General features: G+C 42.4%; 2 protein-coding genes and 1 long non-coding RNA gene across 10 annotated transcripts in view; 1 reads left to right on the top strand and 2 right to left on the bottom strand.

Moving 5' to 3' along the window:
* DAAM (disheveled-associated activator of morphogenesis-like protein) overlaps window positions 1-9,169 on the top strand; it is a 41,020-nt gene extending 31,851 nt beyond the window's left edge. For all 6 annotated transcript variants that reach the window (XM_076539837.1, XM_076539838.1, XM_012294720.2 and 3 more), the window contains exons 2-12: window positions 543-650; window positions 3,895-4,203; window positions 4,458-4,682; window positions 4,750-5,347; window positions 5,428-5,702; window positions 5,779-6,111; window positions 6,267-6,742; window positions 6,811-7,247; window positions 7,344-7,471; window positions 7,623-7,793; window positions 7,850-9,169. In XM_076539837.1, the coding sequence (XP_076395952.1) occupies window positions 609-650; window positions 3,895-4,203; window positions 4,458-4,682; window positions 4,750-5,347; window positions 5,428-5,702; window positions 5,779-6,111; window positions 6,267-6,742; window positions 6,811-7,247; window positions 7,344-7,471; window positions 7,623-7,793; window positions 7,850-8,116 (3,261 nt within the window). In that variant the 5' untranslated portion in view covers window positions 543-608 and the 3' untranslated portion in view covers window positions 8,117-9,169. The remainder of the gene's footprint in view (window positions 1-542; window positions 651-3,894; window positions 4,204-4,457; window positions 4,683-4,749; window positions 5,348-5,427; window positions 5,703-5,778; window positions 6,112-6,266; window positions 6,743-6,810; window positions 7,248-7,343; window positions 7,472-7,622; window positions 7,794-7,849) is intronic.
* On the bottom strand, window positions 645-3,329 carry LOC143265799 (uncharacterized). Of its 2 annotated transcripts, XR_013040503.1 has the most exons (4): window positions 2,409-3,329; window positions 2,054-2,293; window positions 1,815-1,921; window positions 645-1,235 (listed from the first exon to the last, which is right to left on the bottom strand). It is a non-coding gene; the product is annotated as an uncharacterized LOC143265799 (long non-coding RNA). The 2 variants fall into 2 exon arrangements; XR_013040502.1 differs by having other exon boundaries at window positions 645-1,921; window positions 2,409-3,326.
* A 901-nt stretch (window positions 9,170-10,070) lies between the features above and the next one.
* The window catches only part of LOC100883611 (uncharacterized), a 54,628-nt gene continuing 40,075 nt past the window's right edge, over window positions 10,071-24,623 (bottom strand). For both annotated transcript variants that reach the window (XM_076539843.1, XM_076539842.1), the window contains 3 exons: window positions 12,775-12,949; window positions 12,337-12,588; window positions 10,071-12,133 (listed from right to left, as the gene is read on the bottom strand). In XM_076539843.1, the coding sequence (XP_076395958.1) occupies window positions 11,970-12,133; window positions 12,337-12,588; window positions 12,775-12,949 (591 nt within the window). In that variant the 3' untranslated portion in view covers window positions 10,071-11,969. The remainder of the gene's footprint in view (window positions 12,134-12,336; window positions 12,589-12,774; window positions 12,950-24,623) is intronic.

The raw sequence follows: 24,623 nt of genomic DNA on the forward strand, positions 1-24,623 counted from the left end.
ATACATACATAAATTTTATATATTGAATCAAATTAAAAATTCTTTACTATACTGCGAACTATGATTCTCTTACTGCATAAGGGATAAAAAGGTTCTTTTTCCACTCTTCTTAAATGACCAAATAATAAAGTTTTTATCCTGTGCATTGTTTTTGAGACACCCTGTACATTTCAAGATTTTCGTTGATAAACACTGTAGATATTTGTCCCTTTGTTTGATTACTTCATTGTCCTATAAATTCATGGGACGTTTACGTGTATAGAATTGTACAGGTCGTTTCAAAAATACATATATAAATTTTATATATTGAATCAAATTAAAAATTCTTTACTATACTGCGAACTATGGTTCTCTTACTGCATAAGGGATAAAAAGGTTCTTTTTCTAGTCACTCTTCTTAAATGACTAAATAATAAAGTTCTTATCCTGTGCATTGTTTTTGAGACACCCTATACTTATATTTTGAATAGCGTGTAAGAGTTGTGTCTTATTCGGCGAACTTGTAAGCTAGAGATTTAATAATAACTTGTATTAATTTACAGAGGATTCCGAGCTGTCCCGTGAAGAGTCCGCAGCCTTTGAAGGAGTTCGTGGGTCGCTGCCAGACGATGCCATCGCGAGTGAAAAAGTCCTTCTGCGGTTGCCTCCAGGTAATTCTTACCTCCACTTATATTTATCTATGAAATTCCCTGTGAAGCCGTTACAAGTTAACCTCCGAAGGGTTAATAATTCCACAAATAGCTGCCCAGCGAAATTGAATGCAGCGAGCTGTTGAGCTCTAACAGGAACAATTAGTCGATCATAAAGCGCGAAAATTGATTCCGTGCTTTGAAGCCGCCAAGCAATTCCGCATTCCTCGTTCCGTTTCGAGCCGATTGTAGACTTCCACGAAGTCGATTGTCATTAGGAAGTTACGTAAGCCTAAGCAGATTCAGCAGCTGGAACAAACGAAGAAATTAAAGGCTTTTTATTCTCTGATAATTTACTAATAGCTGTATTTTTCTCCATGTAAATTCTGTTGCACTTTCAGCATCTAGACTTCCGTTTCTGCTCTAGAAGCCGCTGATTTATCGCGTGCTGTAATTGCGAGGCTCGAGGAAACTTAATGATTCAATCTCAGCACTTTCGATTTGATCTAGCCTTTCTCCACCCTGTAATTTCAAGTCTCATCCTTAATTGCTCCTCTTCTGATCTCGACTGAGAAGTGAGAAGTTGCTGAGAAGTGCCGGTCACCTCTGAAAAAAATGGCGGAGGAAAATGAGATCTGAGCCACGCGTTAGGTCTTCGAGTACAGAACAATAAGCATTTGTCTTAATATTTGAGAGTCTAGTCGATTTAATATTTGATTTAAGGTGAGATAGACAAGTATTATTGTGTATATTGAGATGAATGGTGGTCCTTTTCATTTTCCCTGAGGAAGGTTAACGCGCCTCGTCAAGTTATACTGGGAGTGCATCACTTTGCATTGCAGATGTCATTCGAGCAAGCGTAACGGACGCAAGAATGCTTTGCATTTATGGGTGTGTACCGGATAGGGTAATGTAACCCTCCGCATCTCGCAATCATTTCAAACCTGTATATTTGTCAGCTCGTAACGAATCCGACCCATTTTCTTTAATGACGGATTTCAATGCCTCCAGCACAAAACATCGCACTTTCGATCTGATCTGAACTAAAGAATCAAGTTTGGAAACTCGTTTCTTCTCAATTGTTCAGTACACCTCTTATTAAGACTCATTCAAGCATTATCGAACTTTCACCGAACCTATTTTATAAATACTCTCTAAAGAGAGGATCCTCTAGTCCTTTTTTACCTGCAAAGTTCCGGTGGAATGCAGGTGACTCATGGAACACGTTTTCAATTATCGACGATCAAAGAATATTTCTGTCACGAGACTTTTTCTAGTCTCTAGGTCAGACTCTAAAAACACAGTAATAAAACAATGTTAACATTGAAAGCTGATTTTTAATTCCGTTTTGTTCGTCTCAGAGGCTCTGACAAGAAACTCAGTTCCAAGAATCACTTTTCCAGCGACACTAACGAAAAACATACTAATGTTCACGTAGAAGCTTTCTTGCCGGATCCATTTCAGCTTTATCGAGAAGTAGGCGCTTATGAAGAACCGTATGTGCTATCCAGCTTATGTTGTTTTCTATCGTCCATCTGTTTCGCATATCGAGGCCTCTGCAATTTCTTCTCCGGATGTAATGTCTTTCTTTCGTGCAAAATTACTTTACTGTACTTCGGACATGACCGATTCCGTTCTTCAGAACGAATTTATCAATTTCATTCCTGGAAGAGTTTTTGAAACAGTTACACAATTCAGGTGCAAGTAGTACTTTCGACCTGATAATTAATAATAGCGATGGATACGAATAGGTAATTTCCTAGTCACGTGTGAAAGTACCTTAGGAATCCGGTGCCTGAGCCGGTCCCCTGACCTTTGCTGCCGTTGCCTCTTTGCTTCGAGCTGGGTCGAAGGAGCCGCGAGAACTGTACAGTGCGAGATGTCGATGCTTTCTGTCGATCGTAAACGCTCGATGAACTTGAACGTTAGCGTACGAATACCACTGAATTTCAAAGGCGTTACGCCCCTTTGTGCTGTTGCCGCCATCCGATCTTCACGTTAATTTTGCATAAATTTATTGCAAACATGAATCAGAAAATCTGCAAAATTACCAATTAATATTTCGTACATCCTCCCATATTTTAACATCCTCCATATTTTTTCAACGTGTCTCATCTTAAATTTCTGATTCGACAGGAGATCGACAGAACAGAAGTTCGACATAGACAGTTTTCTGAGTCCTCTTAAATCAGCATAACAGCACCGAATCTCTTGGAAGTAGGGTACTCGTGTGAAGAGATTACAGTGCGATCGTCGATCGCTTACACTGTACGCAAGCGAAGCGGCATCTCCGCGATTTAATGCCGAGGCCCGTCTTCAATAAGGTCAAGACCTGGTTACATACCCTCGATCGTCTTCGTTCCCAATCGGTTTTCACGGAAAGTCGAAATACCTGTGACGTTCGAGAGGAACGTGCGAACTCGATTCCATGACCTTTCGGCTGTCTCTCACGTGTCTTCCCTCGTTCTCGTCATTTCTCTCACGTGCCGTTAAAAAAACATGCTTGTAAAATTCTTTCACGTCTCAGTTCTCTTTTATCTTCAAAACAATGTTCGCATTAAAATTTCGGTTTTGATTCATCTTGTTGTCATATTTTTTGCAAGTCTGAAAGTGTCTTTTTATGTCGAGTATAATTTTATAGTCTTGCAGAGTTGACTTGCTAATGTTATGAAATTACAAATTATTTGGTCAAACACCCAACTGATATGGTCAATTTTGGTGAACTTTGATAATGATCAACTTTAATTAATTTTGACAATGATCAATTTTGATGAACTTTGATAATGATCAACTTTGATGAACTTTGATAATGATCAACTTTGATTAATTTTGCTAATGATCTACTTTGATGAACTTTGACACCGATCAACTTTAATTAATTTTGATAATGATCAACTTTGATGAACTTTGACACCGATCAACTTTAATTAATTTTGATAATGATCAACTTTGATGAACTTTGATACTGATCAACTTTGATTAATTTTGATAATGATCAACTTTGATGAACTTTGATAATGATCAACTTTGATTAATTTTGCTAATGATCAACTTTGATGAACTTTGATAATGATCAACTTTGATTAACTTTGACAATGATCAACTTTGATGAACTTTGATAATGATCAACTTTGATGAACTTTGATAATGATCAACTTTGATGAACTTTGATACTGATCAACTTTGATGAACTTTGATAATGATCAACTTTGATGAACTTTGATAATAATCAATTTTGATTAATTTTGTTAATGATCAATTTTAGGATGACGAGCCCCCGGAAATCACGTATTGCGTGGTGGAGCACACGGGTACGCTCACGCTTCAAGCGATGACACCCACCCTGCCGATGCCCTCCGAGGAGGAGTTGAACAAGATGTTCCTCGAATTGGTGGACGAGCTGGACCTGACCCAGGCTAACCGGCAGGCGGTCTTGGCACTTCCGGCGAACAAAAAGTGGCAGATTTACTGCTCCAGGAAAGGCAACGGCACGTTGGAGAACGGGAGTCTGAGGACCACCGACCTTAGCGGCGATCCTGAGGACTACATCAACAGACTGAGGACCATAGCTAGCGTAAGTGACTCCATTCAAATATACATACAAATCAAATTAGCATTGTACATCACACTGAACGTCTCTTAACCTCTTAGCTTACAATGACATCTCAGACACGTGATAAATCTAAACCAAAGTTCAGATAAACCTGGACATAAAGACGTATCAAAGAAGTGGTGTACCGGGTGAAACATAAAGAAGACAATCTTGTTATTTATGGCACAGTATGAAATTAAATTGTACGGGGTTAATCTAAATTTTTCTAATTACAGAGTCCATTCTCTGAAGAAGGCGAGGAACTCACGAACCAGATGCGACAGGTAGAGGCCCTGAAGACCGCCCTAAGGACGCAGCCGCACAGTTTCGTTCTCAGATTCATAGAGCTTGATGGTCTAAACGCTTTGTTGCAAGTACTAGGCACGATGGAGCCCGAAGCAGCCAACAGTAACCTGCACACGAGCGTCATAGGGTGCTTAAAGGCGTTGATGAACAATTCCGTAAGTTTCAGAAGCAGTGAATATTTTTTCCCAGAACTTGTATCTTACAGAACTTGTATCCTTACAGAACGGGAGGGCACACGTACTGGCGCACCCGACAGCCATCAACACGATCTCACAGTCGCTGGCGACCGAGAATATCAAAACGAAAATCTCCGTGCTGGAAATTCTGGGCGCCGTATGCCTGGTTCCTGGCGGACACCGAAAAGTGCTGGAGGCGATGCTGCACTTCCAGCAGTTCCATTCCGAACGAACGAGATTCCAAAGCATCATCAATGATCTGGACAAGAATTTCGGGATCTACAAGGATAATTTGTCGTTGAAAACGGCGATCATGTCGTTCATCAACGCGGTGCTGAACTACGGACCCGGTCAAGTGACCCTAGAGTTTAGGCTGCACTTGAGATACGAGTTGCTGATGCTTGGGATACAACCGATTATCGAGAAGCTGAGGAAGTACGAGAACGAGACGTTGGACAGACATTTGGACTTCTTCGAGATGGTCAGGAACGAGGATGAGAAGGAGCTGGCAAGGAAATTCGAGAAGGAACATGTGGACACGAAGAGCGCCACCGCCATGTTTGATCTGTTGAGGAGGAAGCTCAGCCACACCGCTGCCTATCCTCATCTGTTGAGTCTGTTAGAACACTGCCTGTTGCTGCCTCGTGAGTAGTCGATTTAAAAGAATATTCTGACTAAAATTATTTATTCATCAAATTATTTTAAAAATTGATTTCGTTTTCAGTCGACTATGGTTCCTACCCGCAGCACTGGTTGCTGTTCGACCGCATCGTGCAGCAGATCGTCCTTCAATCAGAAGGAACCGACACGTGCGTCACTAGAAACCCTGACGTGGCTCCGATCGACATCAACGTGAAGGAAATCGTTCACCTGCTCGCTAAGGAAGAGGAACTCGTCGCGGCCAGGAAGAAGGCCGAGGAGTTGGAGCGAGAAAACTCCGATATGTCGACCAGATTGGCCAAGAAGGAACAAGAGTTGGATCTGAGGACGCAGGAGAAAGTAATTTATCGCCTTGCCAAATCGAGGCTGCTTTTTGCCACCGTACGTTACGTTATTGTTACCGTTTTTTTTTTAGGAAGATATGGAGGCCAGTCTGGCGAGAGTCAAGGAACGTCTCGAAAAGGAGACGTCGATGCATATAGAGACGAAGCAGAGGATCTCGGAGCTGCAGGACAACTTGGAGACGTTATCTCGACAGATAAATAATGAAAAATCTGAGAGAAAGCGGCTGGAGCAATTGGTGGCCTCTGGGAGCTTGCCGGATGATGCGAAAGCGACGATCAAAATTGTGGAGGATGAGGTTCTGGAGAAGGTTGAGTCGAAACCGATGCCGCCGCCTCCTCCGCCTCCACCTTTGGCGCCGCCGCCACCGCCTTGTTTGATGCCGGCTGCTCCTCCTCCTATGAAGGTAATTTCACTCTTAGGTTTCACTTTTCAAGTTTATCATGAAGGATGACAGACTAAATATTAAAATACAGAGTATTATAGACTAAATATTCAAGCAATTGCATGTTTAATATCTAATCATCTTCAAGATTTAAGTAACATTGCAAATTCCCACAGGTGGAGATAATAAAGAACGTTCCTCAGCCCAGCAACCCCCTAAAATCCTTCAACTGGTCCAAAATACCGGAGCAGAAACTCCAGGGAACAATATGGTCCGAATTAGACGACACGAAATTGTACAACGTCATGGACCTAGAGTCCATCGACAAGATCTTCTGCGCCTACCAGAAGAACGGAGTATCAGCAGAAGGTTCGATCGAGGACCTCCGAACTTTGGGAAAGAATAAGAAGACCATGTCGGTGATCGATTCTAGGAGAGCTCAAAACTGCACCATACTGTTATCAAAATTAAAAATGTCCGACAACGAGATCACAAGAACAATTTTATCTATGGATCAACAAAATATTCTGCACATAGACATGGTCGAACAGCTGTTGAAATATATTCCGTCGTCCGAGGAGGCAGCTCTGTTGGACATGCACCAGAAGGAGCTGCAGAGCAGGGCCGACTGTTTCTTATACCAAATATCCAAGTACGTGATTGAAATATTTCAGTCTCTGTTCAATATTCATTTCTCTTTACATCACCCGGTCATTCCAGAGTGCCCCACTACGAGCAAAGACTGCGATCCCTTCACTACAAAAAGAAATTCGCTGCCAGCATCGCGGAATTGACGCCGAGAATGCGCGCGGTTCTCGAAGCCAGTCGGCAGGTGGCCAGATCAAGGCGGCTCAGAAAGTTGCTGGAACTGGTGCTGGCTCTAGGGAATTACGTAAATCGCGGCAACGCTCGAGGGAACGCTTGCGGTTTCCGTCTGGCCTCCTTGAACCGTCTGGTCGACACGAAGTCCTCTTGCTCCAAAGGCACCACGCTGTTGCACTATTTGGTTCAGATTCTGGAGTCCAGGTTCAGGGAGGTGCTGGACATCGAGGAGGACATGCCGCACGTTCGAACCGCCGCCAGGGTTAGCATGGCCGACCTGCAGAAGGAGGTGGCTAATCTCAAGAACGGTCTTCAAGACGTTCAGAGAGAAATTGGTCAGTTGCAATCGAGTTTACTTTCGATTCCTAATATAGGCGGGTTGGGAAAGAATTTTATACAAACTGGTTTCACCATGTTTGGTGTACTTTCAGAATTCCATCGGGGACAGTCGCAGGTACTGCAGGGAGATATGTTCTTGCCGGCGATGAGGGACTTCCAGGCGCAGGCCACGTGTAGGCTGGCGGAGGCGGAGGATCTGTTCCAGGACATGAAGACCAGGGTATGTTAAACTCTATTTACAGGTACTACAAGTACTCTATAGTCACAAGGACCTCAAAGGTCACAAGGACCTCAAACAAGGTTGAACAACTATCTAAGGTTAAACAAAAGTTCCACAAAGATGCAGTTTGAACTTTGAATTTGATTTGCAGTTCGATCGTGCAGTAAGACTGTTCGGCGAGGACTCCGCAGGAGTGCAGCCCGACGAGTTCTTCGGGATCTTCGAGAACTTCCTGCAGGCGTTAGCCGAGGCGAGACAGGACGTGGAGAACATGAGGAAGAAGATAGAGGAGGAAGAGCGTCGAGCAAAGCAGGAGCAAGAAGTATGAATTAATTCAAATCAACCTTAACAGTATTGGTAAATTTTGATAATTTGCAGCTTCGAAAGAGGACAATGGAGAGAAAGAACTCTCGCGAGGGAATATTGAACAGCATCTCTCTGAGCAAGAAGAACGAGGTGAACAGTAACGGGCAAACGGACAATAAGGGTGAATTCGACGACCTGATATCAGCCCTTCGTACGGGGGATGTTTTCGGGGAGGATATAGCAAAGTTCAAGAGATCGAAGCGCAGACCTGTGACTCCCAGCGGACAAGAATCGCGAAGACACAGCGCACACAGGGAAGACTCGAGAGAACGACACTGAATCGTTTTGAAATTATCTCGAAATGTTTCCTTGGCTTCGGTGGAACTGCGGTTTAATATGTGATAGGAAGAAAAATGTTCGTGTAGAGAGACAAGTAGGGAATGTACATAGACAAGGAAATTTAAGTTTCTCGCGAATTTCTTCGTTGATTTTGAGACGTCTTCCTTTGATTCGTTTGTTAAAGACTTTATTCCTTTGATAGTTTTCAATGTTTCATTTTTCTAAGCACAAAGACTATCTTTAAAATTTAGAAAACGTATAATAGTATTTCCATCGATCACAACGTTGAAAAAGGCGGAACATATATCCTTAAATAACCACAAGATTTTCTTTGTATATAGTCACGGATTTGTCACTCAAGAAAATAACGCGATTCTAAGACATTTTTTGAAATTTTTTTACAACTTTTTGAACGTGTCCTTATGAAACATACAAACAGGGCCTAGAAGGGTGCAGACCTTCTGCCCCCACGAAACATACAAGTCTGATTTTGTATTTTAGAAATCGACGAACGCATCGATTAGATCGCTTAGCGCAGTGCTGTCCACGAGATCCTTCACTACACACGAGCTTCATAACACATGTGTACACATGTTAGTGTTATTGCTAGCATTGGACAATATTCAAGGGCAAAAGTTCTAGGGTAGCTAGTGTTGTAGGTGGGTTATTTCCATAATATGTCCTTACAACTATTATTGCTTGACCCTTGTGTAGTCCTCTTCCCAACACTTTGTCTCTATATGTACCAGTACCACAAATCCTGTCTGTGTCAGGGAACCTGGACAGCACTGTATTTAGGGACTAGTTGGCAATCGTCTAGTCGACAGAAATCGTGTTAGTTTTCGATGTGTAGAGAAGGAGCGATTAGACGAGAGTTTGTTGTATAGTAGTCGATGTTTTATAAGCTTTTGTATTTTTGTAAATATTCAGTATCGACGTCTCGTTCTTGTGGAGGACGCTCGACAAGACTCAATGTCCAGTTAATATATTACCGAGTCCTTAATGTCACATGTATTAATATATACAGAAATATACCGAAATATATGAAAATTACTGTCGAGTTTTTCAAGATTGCCTTACAGCCTTCAGACATCCAGCGTTCACTTATCTGTACTCTCAGAGATGTGGTTGAAGAGAATGTACAATTTGGATAATTTGATTTACTTGGATAAAATATGATTTACCAAGATTAATTAACAATCTAATCATAATATCACTCAACTATTTACTCTATTAGTATCAGATATAGTAGAAACCTGTATACTCGACCTAAGATGGCGTCACATATAAAATTTCCCAGAATTCTTCGAGTATAACCCGTGACTAAAGATGGCGCCACAGATACTGATAGTCCCTGCATTTCACATATCATTGCTACATTTAATTAACTAGATAATGTGACTAACAACAGTGCAAATGCAAAAGATTGATAAAATAAAAAAGCTATAACTTCTGATGTTGTTAAGGATAGAAAATAATATCCGATAATTAAGATTTAGAAAAAATCTGGAATGAAAGTATGGACGAATTCCGATAGTATTAACGATGTTCGAACGGTCATTAAAAATTTAGGCCGCACTTTTATATCGCCTACATCGTGCGATAATTAATAAACTTTTAATTATTTTTTCGCGTCAACGGCTCCCTTGTATCTAAAAAAAATGTAATACAGTCATTCATTTTCAAAGTGAAGTTTCTGTGCCGAAAAATCCGAGGACGTCATTAGACATAACTGTTGGCCTTAATGAAAGTCTTGAGTTGTTAATCAGTTTCATAATAATAAATTTAAATTGTTAAAATCCATCGAATGATTAAACAAAAAAATGCAATATTAATGTTGTAAGATTAGGAATATTAACGCAATATTAATGTTGTAAGATTGTAGGAAAATTTTTGTTAGAAAACGTTCGAAAGAGAAATAGAGGGAACAAAGACAATGTAAACGCAACACGTAATTTTGTTCAGAAACTTTATTTATTACATACACTAGCCGACTACTATGCATGCGTTGGGGCATTCGGATATAGGGATTTCGCTTGAGATCCGAAACGCGTTGTTTATTGTATCTCACAAACACCGCTGTTTTCCATTATACCGTTTCTTTTCACCCTTGCACAGCACGTGATTACCTCATCCCGTAATTGTTTCGTTTAAATTATAATGCGTTACGTTACGTGTGTATAATCCGATGGGTCTAAGACGAACGACGTCCCCCGCTCGTCCCGTTTCGAGATCGACCAGCTGCTTTTCGCGTGAACAAATCAAAATGTGCAAAATCGAACATTCGAAAAACCTAGAGGGTGCAAAGTGAGTCTTAGGACCAATTTTGCCGAGCAAAATCGCAGAGAGACTCGTTCGACTTAGTTTACAGCGTAACCACATATATTTTGCATTTATATTCTTTTATATATATATATTTATTTATATATGTATACTTTGTATTTATATATTTATATACAGTGGGCGGCGGGCGGAAGGTAACGGCGCCATCGCGGCACCAAAACTCTCAAAATGGAAGAATAAAAATTACGTGTGGTTATTTTTCGTGTAACGTGCTCTTTATACTCTAAGTTAACCTTAGGATGCAAAGAGTAAACCATATTTTACCTTTCTAAGCCATCATTCTGATCGAGGTATCGTTATATAAGAATGAAACTGTAGATATCTAGATCAAACGGTACTAAACTTATTTTGGTTTCAAATATCCTGATAAAAGGTTTCGTTGCTTTCCGTGGAAGAATGTATCGGCAAGTGCTCTGCAAAATGTATCACTCAGTCTCGCTTTAATATTTAGAATAATTCGCTGAATTTTCCTTGCCAAAAACAACGTACTAAATATCTCACTTGCATCCTAGGATCAATCACTGTTTCGTGTCCGTGGGCACCATTACCCTGCCACCACCACCTCACGTCGTATCCGTAAATAAAGTATAATGCCTTACGGAGCTAGAACTTATACCGACATATTGCACATTTGACAACAGTTACGTCTTCTTTAAGTACTTGGGTATAGGAATTGTTCGCTAATAAACATTGTCACGCTCACCTTCCCGAAACTCGCACGCATTCGCTCATTCTCACGTAAGATGATTTATGAATTTTCGGCTCCTCAAGCGTCTCTCAAGGTTCGATGTGTCTGCTGGCTATTAATTCGTTAACGTCTCACTCGTTATTTAATCGTTCGTTGCAAATCGTTTGGAGTTCTCCTAAAGGCGAAATGTTCGTTTCACGATTACACAAGGCTCACACACGCACGCAGGCTCTCCCTCACACATATACATATTTATTTATACTCGCACTATTTAAAGCGGTTCTAACTTCTAATTAGTTGTTCGTCTTCCACGTCGCGAATCACCTGCTCTTTCACGAGTAATTGTCTTCGAGGTCCTCGTTTCGAGGTCGAGCGATGGACGCGTTGGAAGCGAGCTTTATCCGCGATCGATGATTCGTCATTGTACTGGCCGTCCATAGGCCACCGTTTCGTTGATGAGGACCGAAATCATTCTCGTTGTGTTCTCCCTTCGGCTATCGATTCTCGAAGGAACCGAGAATTACGTAGGCCCTGTGCGACATCGATGATGCAGCCAGATTCGCTCGAAACCGAACGATTCGTTGTGTTTCCTTTTCTGTATAATTCGTACATCCCGTAATGGATCATTCGTTTACCCTGATTCGTCGAAAACCTTCTTCTGAAGAATTTCTTTCCGTGTTCGTTGAGTGACCTCTGTCAAAGGTTTATCGCGTCTAAAACTCGATCGCGATACCGATGTTCGTGACTACGTATCGGAAGATCGGTATCGGCTTGTCCGTGAAGATGGACGCTGTTTAATTGGATGAATGTTTCGAACGATGATTAAACGGAAGCGTGAAGCGTGCTCGACGGGGGTCCTGCTGGATACGAGGTGCTGGTAGGCGCTGGCGTCGGTTGTAGGCTCAGTTGTAGCTGGTGTTGCTGGGCTTTCGCCCTCAAACAGGCGATGCTCTCGTTTCTCAACTGCTCTGTGTCTTGTACCATTCCTGCAGCACACAAATTTGACCAAATAAATCACATACTTTAAGCTCAAATTACATAGTTCAAGCTTTATCCTTTCACGCAAGCAAGAGGATCAGAAATTTTCTAAATTTGACTTCAGTTCAAAGGAACGAATAATCTACTTTGCAACTACCTATCTAATTTATTGATCAATCTAAGTAATCCATAATTTTGAAAGGTGTATTACCTGTCGAAGAAGATGGTCCCATGCCGTCCTGGCTTTCTTGGCCGCTCTCGGAACTGGTCGGTCCGCCTTGATGATGATTGTGATGGGGACTGCTTCCGCTTCCGTTGTGATCGTTTCCGCTATCCTCGCCGCCGGACTTGAGATGTTCCGCCGCTTCGATTGACTTCCGATGCATCCCTGCGGGGCCACAGTCAATCATTTCTTGATTATTTTCGATATCTTGACTAAAGCTGCTCGTCTTAGATGATTGAGCTGACAAGGACGAACAAAAAAATACAAAGTCGAGATTTGTATACTCTCTGCAAGGTTGGACGTTCAATTAATCATTAAGCATTGCTGGCTCCGATCGAGAAAAGATTCTTAAAAGTTTCCTGAAGTTAGCAAAACTTAATGGCACCGCTTTGTTCAAGATTCGAAAGACATTCTGATGGTGCTTACCTAACAACCACGGCGCGACCGACTCGTTCTCCTTGGCACTCTTCAGGATCGTCTCCGGAAGCGGCAGCGAGTGTCGCACCATCGCTCCGTATAACCCGTACTCCGCCATTATGGTACTTCTGCCCCAACACTTCTCCGTTTTGCGCCATTTTGCTCTCCGGTTTTGGAACCACACCTGCAACAAATTCCAAACCAAACTTTATTACTCGATTTTGTTATTAAACGTTCAAGTTTGAAGATAACCTCAAAATTTTTGTGTACAATATTCTCCATATTGCCGAGATCTGTTTCCATAATTATTCGCTAGAAGATTGCTTGTTAGTGTCTAAACATGGTTCACCGACTTCAGAAAACTGGAGTATCGATTCGCTTGTCCATTTAATGATCATTGTCTCGTAATTGGCGCACTATGAGCGTGCGATCGGTGCGTGCGGTTCGCTAGCTTCTAGTTAACTATCACGCTTAAACGATCCTCTACTCGTTATTCTGTTTTCCGTGGCTGTTAGGTTACTTGTTAACGATTCCGATCGTGGGACCACCTAGGGCGAAGACGCGTGCCGGTTCTTGGGTCACGCAACCCTCGGCTTCGACCTTAACGAGCTAGATTTGCAAGTTTTCGAACTAATCAGTAGTAAATTAGTCACGGTAATTTGTTTCTCATACACTTCTGATAATTATGAATTGTTAAAGGTTGGCTTATAAGTCAAACTCATGGTTGCAGTTAAATGTACCTGTATACATTAGTTGAATTTCACAAAGATCAAATTTTGTATAAATAAAGATTGGTTGAAGTACCCTAACATTTCAGTGTTACTGCAATAATAATTAGACTAAAGAATTTATAGGTTAAGGGATTAATAGAGAGACTCGTGTCGGCCATTTTGAGGAAAAATTTTGTGGAACAGTTTCCATTTAACGGTCAATCCGTCAGACGCATTCCTCGTACGTGATCGTCGGAGGATGTGATTAAAAAAAAGAATCGTGTACGCATCATTTGCGAGACGTGTGCAGCGGGCAGACCAGGGATGAGGGATGAGAAGAGGAGAGAAGTGGGTGGTGGATACGAGGGCCGGAGGCCAGGGCGTGTACCAATTTGTAGCAACAATGCTAAAGTCACCGGCAGAATTGGAACGTAATTCGAATGAATGGGAACGCGTTGCCCTGTCAATTTGCGCTGCCACCCCGAAATTATCTTCCGCCTAGCCTCGAACGAGCTGGCCGGCCTTTTTTTCGCGACCCCACCCCCTTGCCAACCAGGAAAATACAACATGCAAATGTTGCATTGCTCTCGAACTGCTTTCGCTTTATTAACGCTACCCCATGGCTCACCTGTGTGTCACAAACTTAATATAAGCGGATAAAGAAAACTTCATGAAAGACTGAAGCTTTAATCTAAATAATTTTAATGGCAAACGTTGAATTCATATCGTGTGGAACATCGGAGAAGGCAAAATAAATTAACCTCTTCCCATGCTCTGACTTACTGTTCAAACCTTACTCTTTTGAATACTCTTCAACTTGAAATTTAAGTCTTATCTGAGTTGCATTATCAAGGATTCCTGAATATAAAATATTCAGAACATTTTAATTTTCTTTCAGTTAGTCTTCTGATAAATAAATGAGAAGGTTTAAAAAATATTTGATCTGGATCTAAAAGACCTATGACCGAATCACATGAATCTTCTTCCAATTTTTAACGCTATTATGAAAATCGTGCGGTAATAGTCCGTCAATGTGGAAAGACGAAAGGAGAAAAGCAAACTCGAAGGCTATGTCGCAGAAATGGTGATGGTCGAGAACCAGAGAGAATCCTGTTGGAAATCTGTCGTTGATCGGGGACAGCCGTTCTATTCGCTGACGCGTAAATGATTGTACCGATCGTAAAGCTGTTTTATTCGATTTCCAAACGGATTCGTGACAGCGATTGCGCGCTTCAGCAACGAACCACGATGAAATCTACTTTAAATGTACTTGCAGTTCGAACGATTCAACGAAGCATCTCTGCTGGGTCGCTTTATCGATGTCTGTTTCAGAGTGGGTACACAATCTACCTTCTCTCATGCTGACAAAAATCTCAAACTCTTTTTGGTTTTTTGCATTGTCGAAGATTTTATGGAAATTCAGGTTTATTTTTAATCGACTTCAAAAAGGAGATTCTGTATTTCATCTGCATGTATGTATATAGGTATGTATGTATGTATGTATGTAAGTATGTATGTATACATGTGTGTCTATGTACGTATGTATGTACACATGTGTGTATATGTATCTATATGTATATGTACATATGTGTGTATATGTGTATATGTATGTACGTATGTATGTATGTATGTCCACATATGTGAATATGTATGTACGTATGTATGTACACATGTGTGCATATGTATGTACGTATGTATGTATGCATATATGTCCACATGTGTATAATGTACGTATGTATGTATGCATGTATGTACACATGTGTGTATATGTATGTATGTACGTTTGTCCACAATTTTCTCTTAAACCAATGAACCAATTTTGATGATCCTTTTTAAACATCTGTTAAAAAATCAACACTGTAGTTTTCAACATGGAACACAGTTGAAACAAGAAATGAAGCAAGAAGTTTGCAAGAAGTCAGAAGCTGGAAACCTAACAGCAGGAAAGAAGTAAAAGATACAGGGAGAAAGGAGTGATATAAAAAAGGAAAGATTCGTAGGCGATTGAAATCCGAAAGCCAGCGAATGAGTCGCGTTTAAGATTGTTCAGGATTGGAAATCGGGTACCGGGATTTATCCTTCGGCATGCCGGAATAGGTTGTCGAGAGACGAAAGTACGGGAACAGAATGGATACGTATATACGCGTATATACACGTATATAGGTGGATGAAGAAGGGTCCAGGGCTGCATTGCAGGAGCAGCAGCAGCAACGAGGCAACGAGAAAGAAGAGGATCCTTTATGGTAGCGTTCGTCGACTCGAAGGAGCTAGAACTCCGGCACGATGAGCTTCCCACCCCTTGTGCCCCGTCGACGCCTCGTCCTTTCTCCATTCTCTGTCCCGCCACCCCCCTCTTTATTGGCACACCCGGTATAATAAGGAGCGAGTTTGTATTTAGTCGGTCATGCGCAGTACTGGCTGTTGGCGTATCATCGATCAGACCGGCGACTGACTATTGGACCAAAACAAGAGGATGAGAATGGGAATGGGAATAAAGAGAGAGAGAGGCCGATGTATAAAGCGCGACAGGAAGAGGCAGGCAAGTGGAACGGGGCAGAGAGGGGTAGAGAAGGAGAAACAGGGAATACTGAAGGTGGACGAGGACGACGATACCGCGATGGAGAGAAGGACATCGATAGGAAGATCGAGGGAAAGACTCGAATACCATGGTATTACCGCGTCCAAGTTGGTCGAGCTGTGTTGAAAGAGGGTGACGTTGGTCTGAGGAACAGAGGGAGTCGCGGTTACTTCCAATGGATTACCAATACACCGATACGATACACGCTCGCGAAGTCACCGATAGTGTGCAGGATGTCGACGCGGAAACACGCTCAAGGAAGTTGGGAAAAGAGGAGCGTGACAAGTCGGCACCCACCTGCCTGCTTCTTGCCGCAACACTCGAGCCTCGATACCGGCACCACGTATTGAAACCGAGGCTGAAGAGTTGCCGTCAGGTACTGGCAGGACGAGGGTCCTCGAAGGTCTACCTAACCGAAAGCTTTTTGATTTTCCGCCGTCGAGAGAGACATTGCCAAACCGTTATTTTTCTTCTGGTTCCTTCTAATTCTTTTCACTCTAACTTCAAATGTTTTGAAATTTGTCACTAACTTTGTGATGATTGGAAAACATCAGAAGACTGGAAAACTGATTGCTTGCTTCTAATTTGAACACTATTTTTACAGAAGCTTAAACTTCAAGTCGATATCTACATTCTTCTTAGTTTGAATATTCTATTAACTTTTGAAAGCTCAATAACGCGAATGCTTTTTTCCTCGGAGTCATCGTCACGTCAACACCTGTACACACCACGCAAGCCGATACTGTCCCAAGGATAATTGGAGATCTCGTTACTCCCTACCGGTAACTTCAATTTACGATCGACCGATAATGAGATATCGAGTTCTGGTTCTCCCTCTTCCGCCACGCCACGCTCCCACCCTCCAACGCGATCAACCAACCCTCCGTTGCCAGTGTCGTCAAAGCTCAAACTCGACGACGAGACGTATTAGATGTCCGTTACGTGCTTATTAAACGCTTTCTTCCTTCTTGCCTTTTTATCCTCGCGTGATCGTGTTTCCCTGTCGCCGAGGATCCTCCAGACGAGCGTCTTTGAAATCGAGATGGCAAGAATGAGAACTTGGAGCAGTACGAGCGGAATTTTAAGAATTTCACTGGCAACTTGCGTAGGAACCATAAAACTCTAAACTCTGAATTTACCAAGATTATTATGTACGAATAGTTATTAATTTTTATGTATGAAGTATGGCATATTTTAATTACAATAATACTACTTATAATAGCTTGCAAAAAAATCTAAAGAGTATTTCTACAAATTCCTTTTTTATTTGAAAGGAGGATCAAATGTTGATTGATCGATTGATTGATTTTATAAGGACCTGCTGTAATCATTGGTTCTAGATGAAATGTTAATATCTGAAGTTTTCGTTCAATTTGAGTCCAAACTCTTTTCCTAACCCTGAGACCTTAGGAACCCTGTTCCCAAACATCTAAAAAGTCCATCGACGATCAGAATTTCAATTTCCCACAGTGCGTCAGAGTTTTATCAAATATTCATACAGATCATTTAGCACGATACAGTTGATCATCCGCGGGAATAATGTTCCCACAACCAAGGGTGCCCGTAAGCCAATTAATCTGTTCCAATAAGTAACGTGTGGAGCTGCGAAGTTAAACCCTCGAAAAACGCATCGCTCGTTTGCCGCATAATGCTCGTGCAAGCATGTTCTTCTTACTGGTCATCGGCTGACAAATAGTTCGGTTAGCTGGGAGCATGGGGTTCGTGGGTAGACCCCATGCCGTGAAGTGGCACGCGCCGGAACATCATTAGGTGGGACACTTGCTGGACGAAGGAAAGAGGGTCCCGTTAATCACGATTTAGTTCCCGCAGGCATAAAGGGAAATTTTTGACACGTTTCATTAATAATCCGTTTTGCAATTTCCCGAAATATCTAGGTATTGATTAACTGAAAATCATCTGATTGGGGTGTTCGATTGCAGTGGAGCTAACGGGAAACCTGATGAAGCTGTTACGTTAGCCGAATGCAATTATGCCTTACCATCGGTCCCATGGTAATAACAATGCTCTCAATGCAACTCGATATAAGTCCGTTAAACTAAACCCGTTAAACTGAATCTACTTCTGAAGGAAGAAGTGAAGGATGCGTAGAAGCGTACGCATTGCGGGTCTTTTTTCCCGCTAATTTCCGAAGAGCCCGCATTAATTAACGTCAAGACAGCGCATCTCGAAGTCGCGGTTTCTTCCACACCCCCTTTTCCGCCGCGTTTCTTCCTCTCTCGCCACAGTTTTCACCACGCAGACTCCGGGTTTCGATAGCGTTTCATCGGCGACGAGGGCGTGGCGAAACTTCGGCCCATGCTTCTAACTTAATTCGGTTAGTCGAGATTTATATCCAGTATCCAGTATCCCCTTGTTCCCGTCCACCGAGTTCCTCATCCTTGGTACCCACCCTTGTCTCTAGATTTCGCCCGGTGCAATGGGGTTTATTAGAATTTATAAGCGGCACCGTTGACAATCCTGCAACGCCCAAATTGCTAGATGTTCCTATACAGAACCCGATTTCCACGCTACAGGCCCTTATTTATTTGCCTCGAGTCTGGACCCAGCCGTACCGAGGGATATTGGTCAATTTTTAGGGTGGAATGCGGCCAACCGGAATTCATCGCTTTGTTTGCGGCGTGTTTTACGAGTTCCTTCCACAGGCGCCCAAGAAACTGTCCGCTAAATATAGTTTTATGCTAAAATACACCAAATCTCGATAGTGGAAGTTGGTTATCTTTATATATTACCTATTGCGATTATCTTAAATTAAATCTTTGTGTTGAAAATCTTGGAACGTTCAAACATTAATCGCACCGATTTCTCACCCCCTTAAATTCCGTCATGGAAATTACAAAAATTTGTCCAGTACACTACACCCGTTAAATATTGCCAAAAAAATAAGTGTACGTGTCACCACGCAAGGTTCGCCTTATTCATAGGGGGATGAACGCCACTTGTCAGTGTCTAGACGCGGAAGTCAAAGGGCCACCCTACGTGAAGATCATTTAATCATTTGACGAGCGATAGAAAATTCATGAGCTTTCGCGCTGGCCACAACCCCATTACGAGGGTCGCAGGGTCCACGGTCTATTGGATTCGTAGGTCGACGATGCAACCGGCCTGCTTTTATGCGCGAACGATCGGCCGCTTCTTACGAGCGGATTATAAGCATCCCCCATAAGGGAATTGTTGGCCGCTGAATCACACGCGATAATCCGGTAATTCGATTTTAATTCGATCCACCGACAATTATGACGCCAACGGAGATGGGGCGAGAGCGAACGTTTGAACGTTCAATGAGACGAATCTTTTTTACACAGGCCACTCGTTCGCGATCAATTAGGGGGAAAAACGGTGAATCCAACTCTGTCGGAAAACTTTACTGGAAATTGCACATTATACAGAAAAATTGTCCGAATGCGAACGACCGCGCAAAAACGTTCGCTCGGTTTAGGATCATCGACGCGTTCAGAATTTCTTTTGATCAGGCTTTTTATCAAAATTCTTACTTCGAATGATCGACGTTTGCAAATAATATATTTTATGAAATGCTTGTTTGAGAGTACAAGAATGTTAATTTGGTCTAATTAAAAGAAATCCGAAAATTTGAGAGTCCGCCCCATTAGTTCGGCCTTTCTTTGATCGCGTTTTTCGGCGAAAAACTTATTTATCGCGAGGCGAAACGTAGTACTCGAGCCACCCCCGTGATCCGTTTCCATGCATCCACAGAGGGTGGCTAGAAGAGAGCGCGCTCTTGGAAAAAAAGAGAGGCAACCGGAGAAAAAAATCCTCTCTGCTATATATATTTTTTTGTGAAACGCATCGGTCGTTCCGTCACAAAGGTCGTTCCTCGCCATCTTCGTGGCGGTGTCGCGGCTGCCGGCAACGAAACGGCGAGAAAGCTCGTTGGATTTTAGACGCAATCAATTTAGCCTCTGTCTTTGTGCGCGACTCCGTGCGTGCGAGCGTATGAAGGTGTACGTAAAGCTCATCCGAGGACACCGAGCTCTCGAGTATTTAATGCGTTCGTAGCTTTGTAACCCACCCCCTTTCTGCGGGCGCAGCTCACACACGCGTGCACCCCTCTGTGCGTAGCCTGACGAGCCGAGAGTGTGAGCGTGCATCGCTTTCCTGTCGCGACCGTGGCCATCGAAAAGACAAAATCAATAATTGGGCAGGAACCAGCCTCGAAATTTCCTAACACGGATTGCGTAATCGCCACATCTCCGAATCCTCGCTGCAGGCTGAGTTTCGACTCTTTTCAGGAAACAAGTATTCCTCTGATTCTTCGAATCCTTCTTAGCAAGAATACTTCTTCAATTGCTAGGAAAGATTTATTCTTTAGAAGTCTGTTAATGAAATTGAAGATATGAAGGTTTAGATTTTTAATACACAAGAGTTGTTATAATTTTTGTAGGGTCTTTGTAACATTTGACAAAGTTATTGCAATATAGCTACATCACTCTAGGGGGATTTTCATAATCCGTTAACGATGGTCGGATGCGAAAATATTTATTTTACCCAGCCAAGAATGGCTAATTTCGAGGGCTTGATGCTGTTTACACAGTGTTAGCATGGCCTGTAGAACGTGTTAACGTCTTCACTAGGTACTCGAACGGAGTCCTTTTCGGTCCTTTATCCAGGATATCCACCTGTCACCCCGCCCTCAAGAGCATTGAAAATTCCTCAGGAATAACAGAGTCTGTAGACAATCTCTATCGGCCAGATGGTAATCGCAGAACTTAAACTTGATCCTTTATAAAAAAAATTCCAACTGAAATTCAAGTTTCGGTTCTTCAAAAGTTTGTTCCATCTTTGTCAAGTTTTGTCAAGGTTTACTTAAAGTTGAAGTTCGTTATTATTTGCATATGATATCTTGTCTATTTCAGACATTGCTGTCGAATTTATAGCATGTACATAATGTGACAATATATGTGCATATGTGATAATATATGTGCATATGTGATAATATGTGTCAGGTACGTGTTTAAGTTGTGATACATAAGTGTTCAAGAAAAATGTGGTAAATGGTGGATGCAGTATAAAATATTAAAAAGTTTCAATACTTAAAATCAAGAAAGATGTTGTAAAAGGTGGATGCAGTATAAAATGTTAAAGACTTTCAATACTTAAAATGAAGAAAGATGTGGTAAATGGTGGATGCAGCATAAAATGTTAAAAAGTTTCAATACTTAAAATTTCTAAACACTTAACATTTCGTAGAGTGCAAGTCGTATAAACTACAGTAAGTACATTGTTCAGTAATGTGAAAATTTTGAGAGACATTTGCGGTATTACGTAAGAGTCTCGACTGCATAACACTTCATAGAGATTGAAATTTGAATAAGTGCAGATCGAAGGAAGATCATATCTGGCGTACCGCAGGACGTTAAGCACCGTCTAGGAGACGAAAATTACCATAAATTCGCCGTGTGAATGGTAATATCCCGGTATAATTCACGTCGAGTCACGACTGTAGCTGCCTATTAAACATAAACACGAGAGAGAAAGAGTACGAGAGAGTAGGAAGTTCCGTCCGCTGGAAATTCGCGGGTCATTTGAGCCGTGTTTCCGCGCCATTACCCTTTCTTAGCTTGGCTTTCTTTCCGCGAAACGGACGAGAAGAGGAGCGAACAGAGAAGATCGAAGTAGAGCGGAAGAGGGTTGAAGAGGGTGGGTGGTGAACGTAACTCGATTCCTCGTTACTTTCTTCTCCTCCGGTAGATTATATCCTCGAAACGAGCCAAACTTTCAGCCTTTCCTCCCTTTCTTCCTGTTCATCGGTCTAAACGACCCGAACGGTCCAGGACCCTCCGGTAACCCGACGATTTCATTCGCTGCCGAATGATACGGCGAGTTTCGCTTGGCTCGATGTCTTCTCTCGGCCGACGTCATTGTCGCGAGCCATTTTGGTAGCGGTCGAGAGGAAGGGAGCATGAACGCCGGTTTTGTTCTTGTCGCTGGTAATGCGCCACTCTCCGGCAAATTGTGGATTGTGTCGGCTAACGAGTGGATTAAAAATGAAAATTCGTAATGCTCGGACTGGGGGATTATGCTTCATTTCAGCGATTACGCTCTGCTTGAAACGCGCACTTAATTTTCTGTTATCCTCCACGACTTCTTTCAGGGGTCCAGCATTCTTACGCCTTCGAAGTTTGATCTTCAACGAGACGTTTACGATTCGAATTTTAGAAATAAAATTCAACTTGAAGGAACAATATCTTTTATCGCTCGTCGAGTTCGTGGAAGAGTAATTCGTTGGATCCAACAAAATGGCGCTCCTTTTCGAGAATTTCCGAGAGCGTCGTCAGAGCCATCGTAAAACCGAATAAGAGGCTCGTTCGAACTCGATCTCGCTAGACAAAGATCCTCGATTCTTCAATTGCTTTCGGTCCAATGTTTCCTCGCGGAACACTTCTGCTACTGAATTATGTGAAAGATTGACCGGGTTGTAAACGAAAAGATCCTCTTTCCTTTATAAAGCGACGTAACAATTGTCGGACCATGGAAAAAGCTTCGCTAACTTTCCGATTCGATTATACCTGAGACAACGGTAATTCGATAATGAGTTTGGTTAAAAGAAACAGTACCTTTTCTATCGGTTTTCCTTAATCTGTATCATCTGGTTAGCGGAAAAAGTTAATTGTGTTGACACTCAGTGTAGACATAATTATTTGTCTTGCAATGGCGATATAAAACAGTGAACTCTAATCAAATACACAGTATGTGATACCTTGAACAAACGTAACATACGAAGATGAAACTAAAATAATACTCGATTAAATCAATAGCTAAAGTATAAACAGAGTGAGGTGTTAACATCCTAATCACCGTTCGAAAGTAAATTGAAGTCTCCGGATGATCAAGTGGGCGCTTCTAAACCACCACAAGATCCCGATTACACGAACTAATGGTTCCAGGCGATAATTACACGGCTACGAAGCGTATCGAGCCGGTGGCCAACGATGATCGTGCACGATGATCGAAGGAGAAAAAAAATGTCGAAGACCGCCTGCCTACCTGGCAGGCCGTTCGAATCTTCAATGGCGCCTCGGCCGAACGTGAACCGACAATGGGGCCCCGTTGTCAGGAAAGGGGGCTTCCTTGGAACCTTTGTCAAGGAACGTACGTGGAAGCCGTAGCTGAGAACCCTCCAGAGATCCTCGTGGATGACTTGCGTCTCGCGAGCCGTTCCTCGCTACTTGAAGTCAATTTTTTTTCCTTAACAGAACAGCTTTCCATCCGCCTAGCCGCGAACGATTGTCTGAGCCACGTCAAAATTCTTCGCTAATGGGCCGCTTACGAAGATACGTGTTGTTTTTTCGAACGAGCCCGTGGGAGTCTTGGGTCTCATTACCCGGATAACTTCAACCGGGAAACGTCTTTCTGTTCGAGCAAGATAGCAAACCCGTTAGAGTAATTAGGAAGAGTTCAGCTTTGATTGTAACGGAAGTCTTTGGACTCGAGATATTTTATCAACGTTGTCAGCAGAGAGATTATCTGGCAAATGTATGTTAAATTGGATTTGATGAATATTATCGTTCATAAAATTTTGTACTCTGTGGTTTCGAATTTCTTCAGGCTCGAATCTCTTACAGTTGCCAGCCGAATCGGAGTGCAATTACGATATAACAAAAATGATCGTGAAGCCGCACATTACCCACTGAAAATCATACGGTTCGAACGCGATTAGCACGCGGAATTGCAGTTAAAAGTCCCGTGGCGAGAGGATTTATTAAGCGCACGCGTACGGGAAAATTAAACAGTAATTGAACAGTGATTCGCGGTGTCATTTTGTCCGAAACACTTGGCGAGTTAGGACCCCTGCGTCTATACGGTTATATACATCGATCACGGTCTGAAAGAACGTGTGCTGGCAGCCTGTAATTTTCGCACCCCCGTAAGAAGTCGTAACCCTCCGACCACCGAAATTACCGCCGTTTGTGAACGATTCCGCGCCAATCAGACGCAGCCTCGTCGCGAGCACGAGAACGATCGCGATAACGAGCAGTCAAGTCGATCGGTTCGTGGGGTGAATTTGGAAACCAGACTCTGCGCACTGAAATTTCTTCTTATACTAAACACTATTTCTTCTTAGGCTAAAAAAAGATAATTCGGAAACAGTTGCAATCGGGGTGTGCACAATTGAGTCGCGTCTGTCGAAGACATTTCGATTAACTTCACCGCGGGAGTCTTTCTTTCATCGAGTGAGCTCTGAAAACTTGAAAAGACCGGTAATTATTACGATCCCCACAAACTTATCCGTCAGAGTGTATTAAAAATCTTTGTATTTCGAGCAAGCGAGAATGCCATGGAGTATCTTGGTTTCTCATTTCGCGAGGAAAAGGAATATTTCTTCCCTCGTTCTCAAAGAAAGACTCTTTTTCCTTTCCCTGCTTCTTGCATCTCTTTGTCCGTCCTCGAAATGAGAAAGCTTCTCGATACCGAAAATCATGTCTCGTCAAAGGGAATACTTTTCGCATTGTCCTGATGAAGAGACAACGTGTCTTGAGCCAGGTTTTTCGATGTAGCGTGCACAATGGGCGTAACTAATTAATTTGTTCGTG

Source organism: Megachile rotundata, chromosome 14, assembly GCF_050947335.1.
Source record: "Megachile rotundata isolate GNS110a chromosome 14, iyMegRotu1, whole genome shotgun sequence".
Lineage (NCBI taxonomy): Eukaryota > Metazoa > Arthropoda > Insecta > Hymenoptera > Megachilidae > Megachile > Megachile rotundata.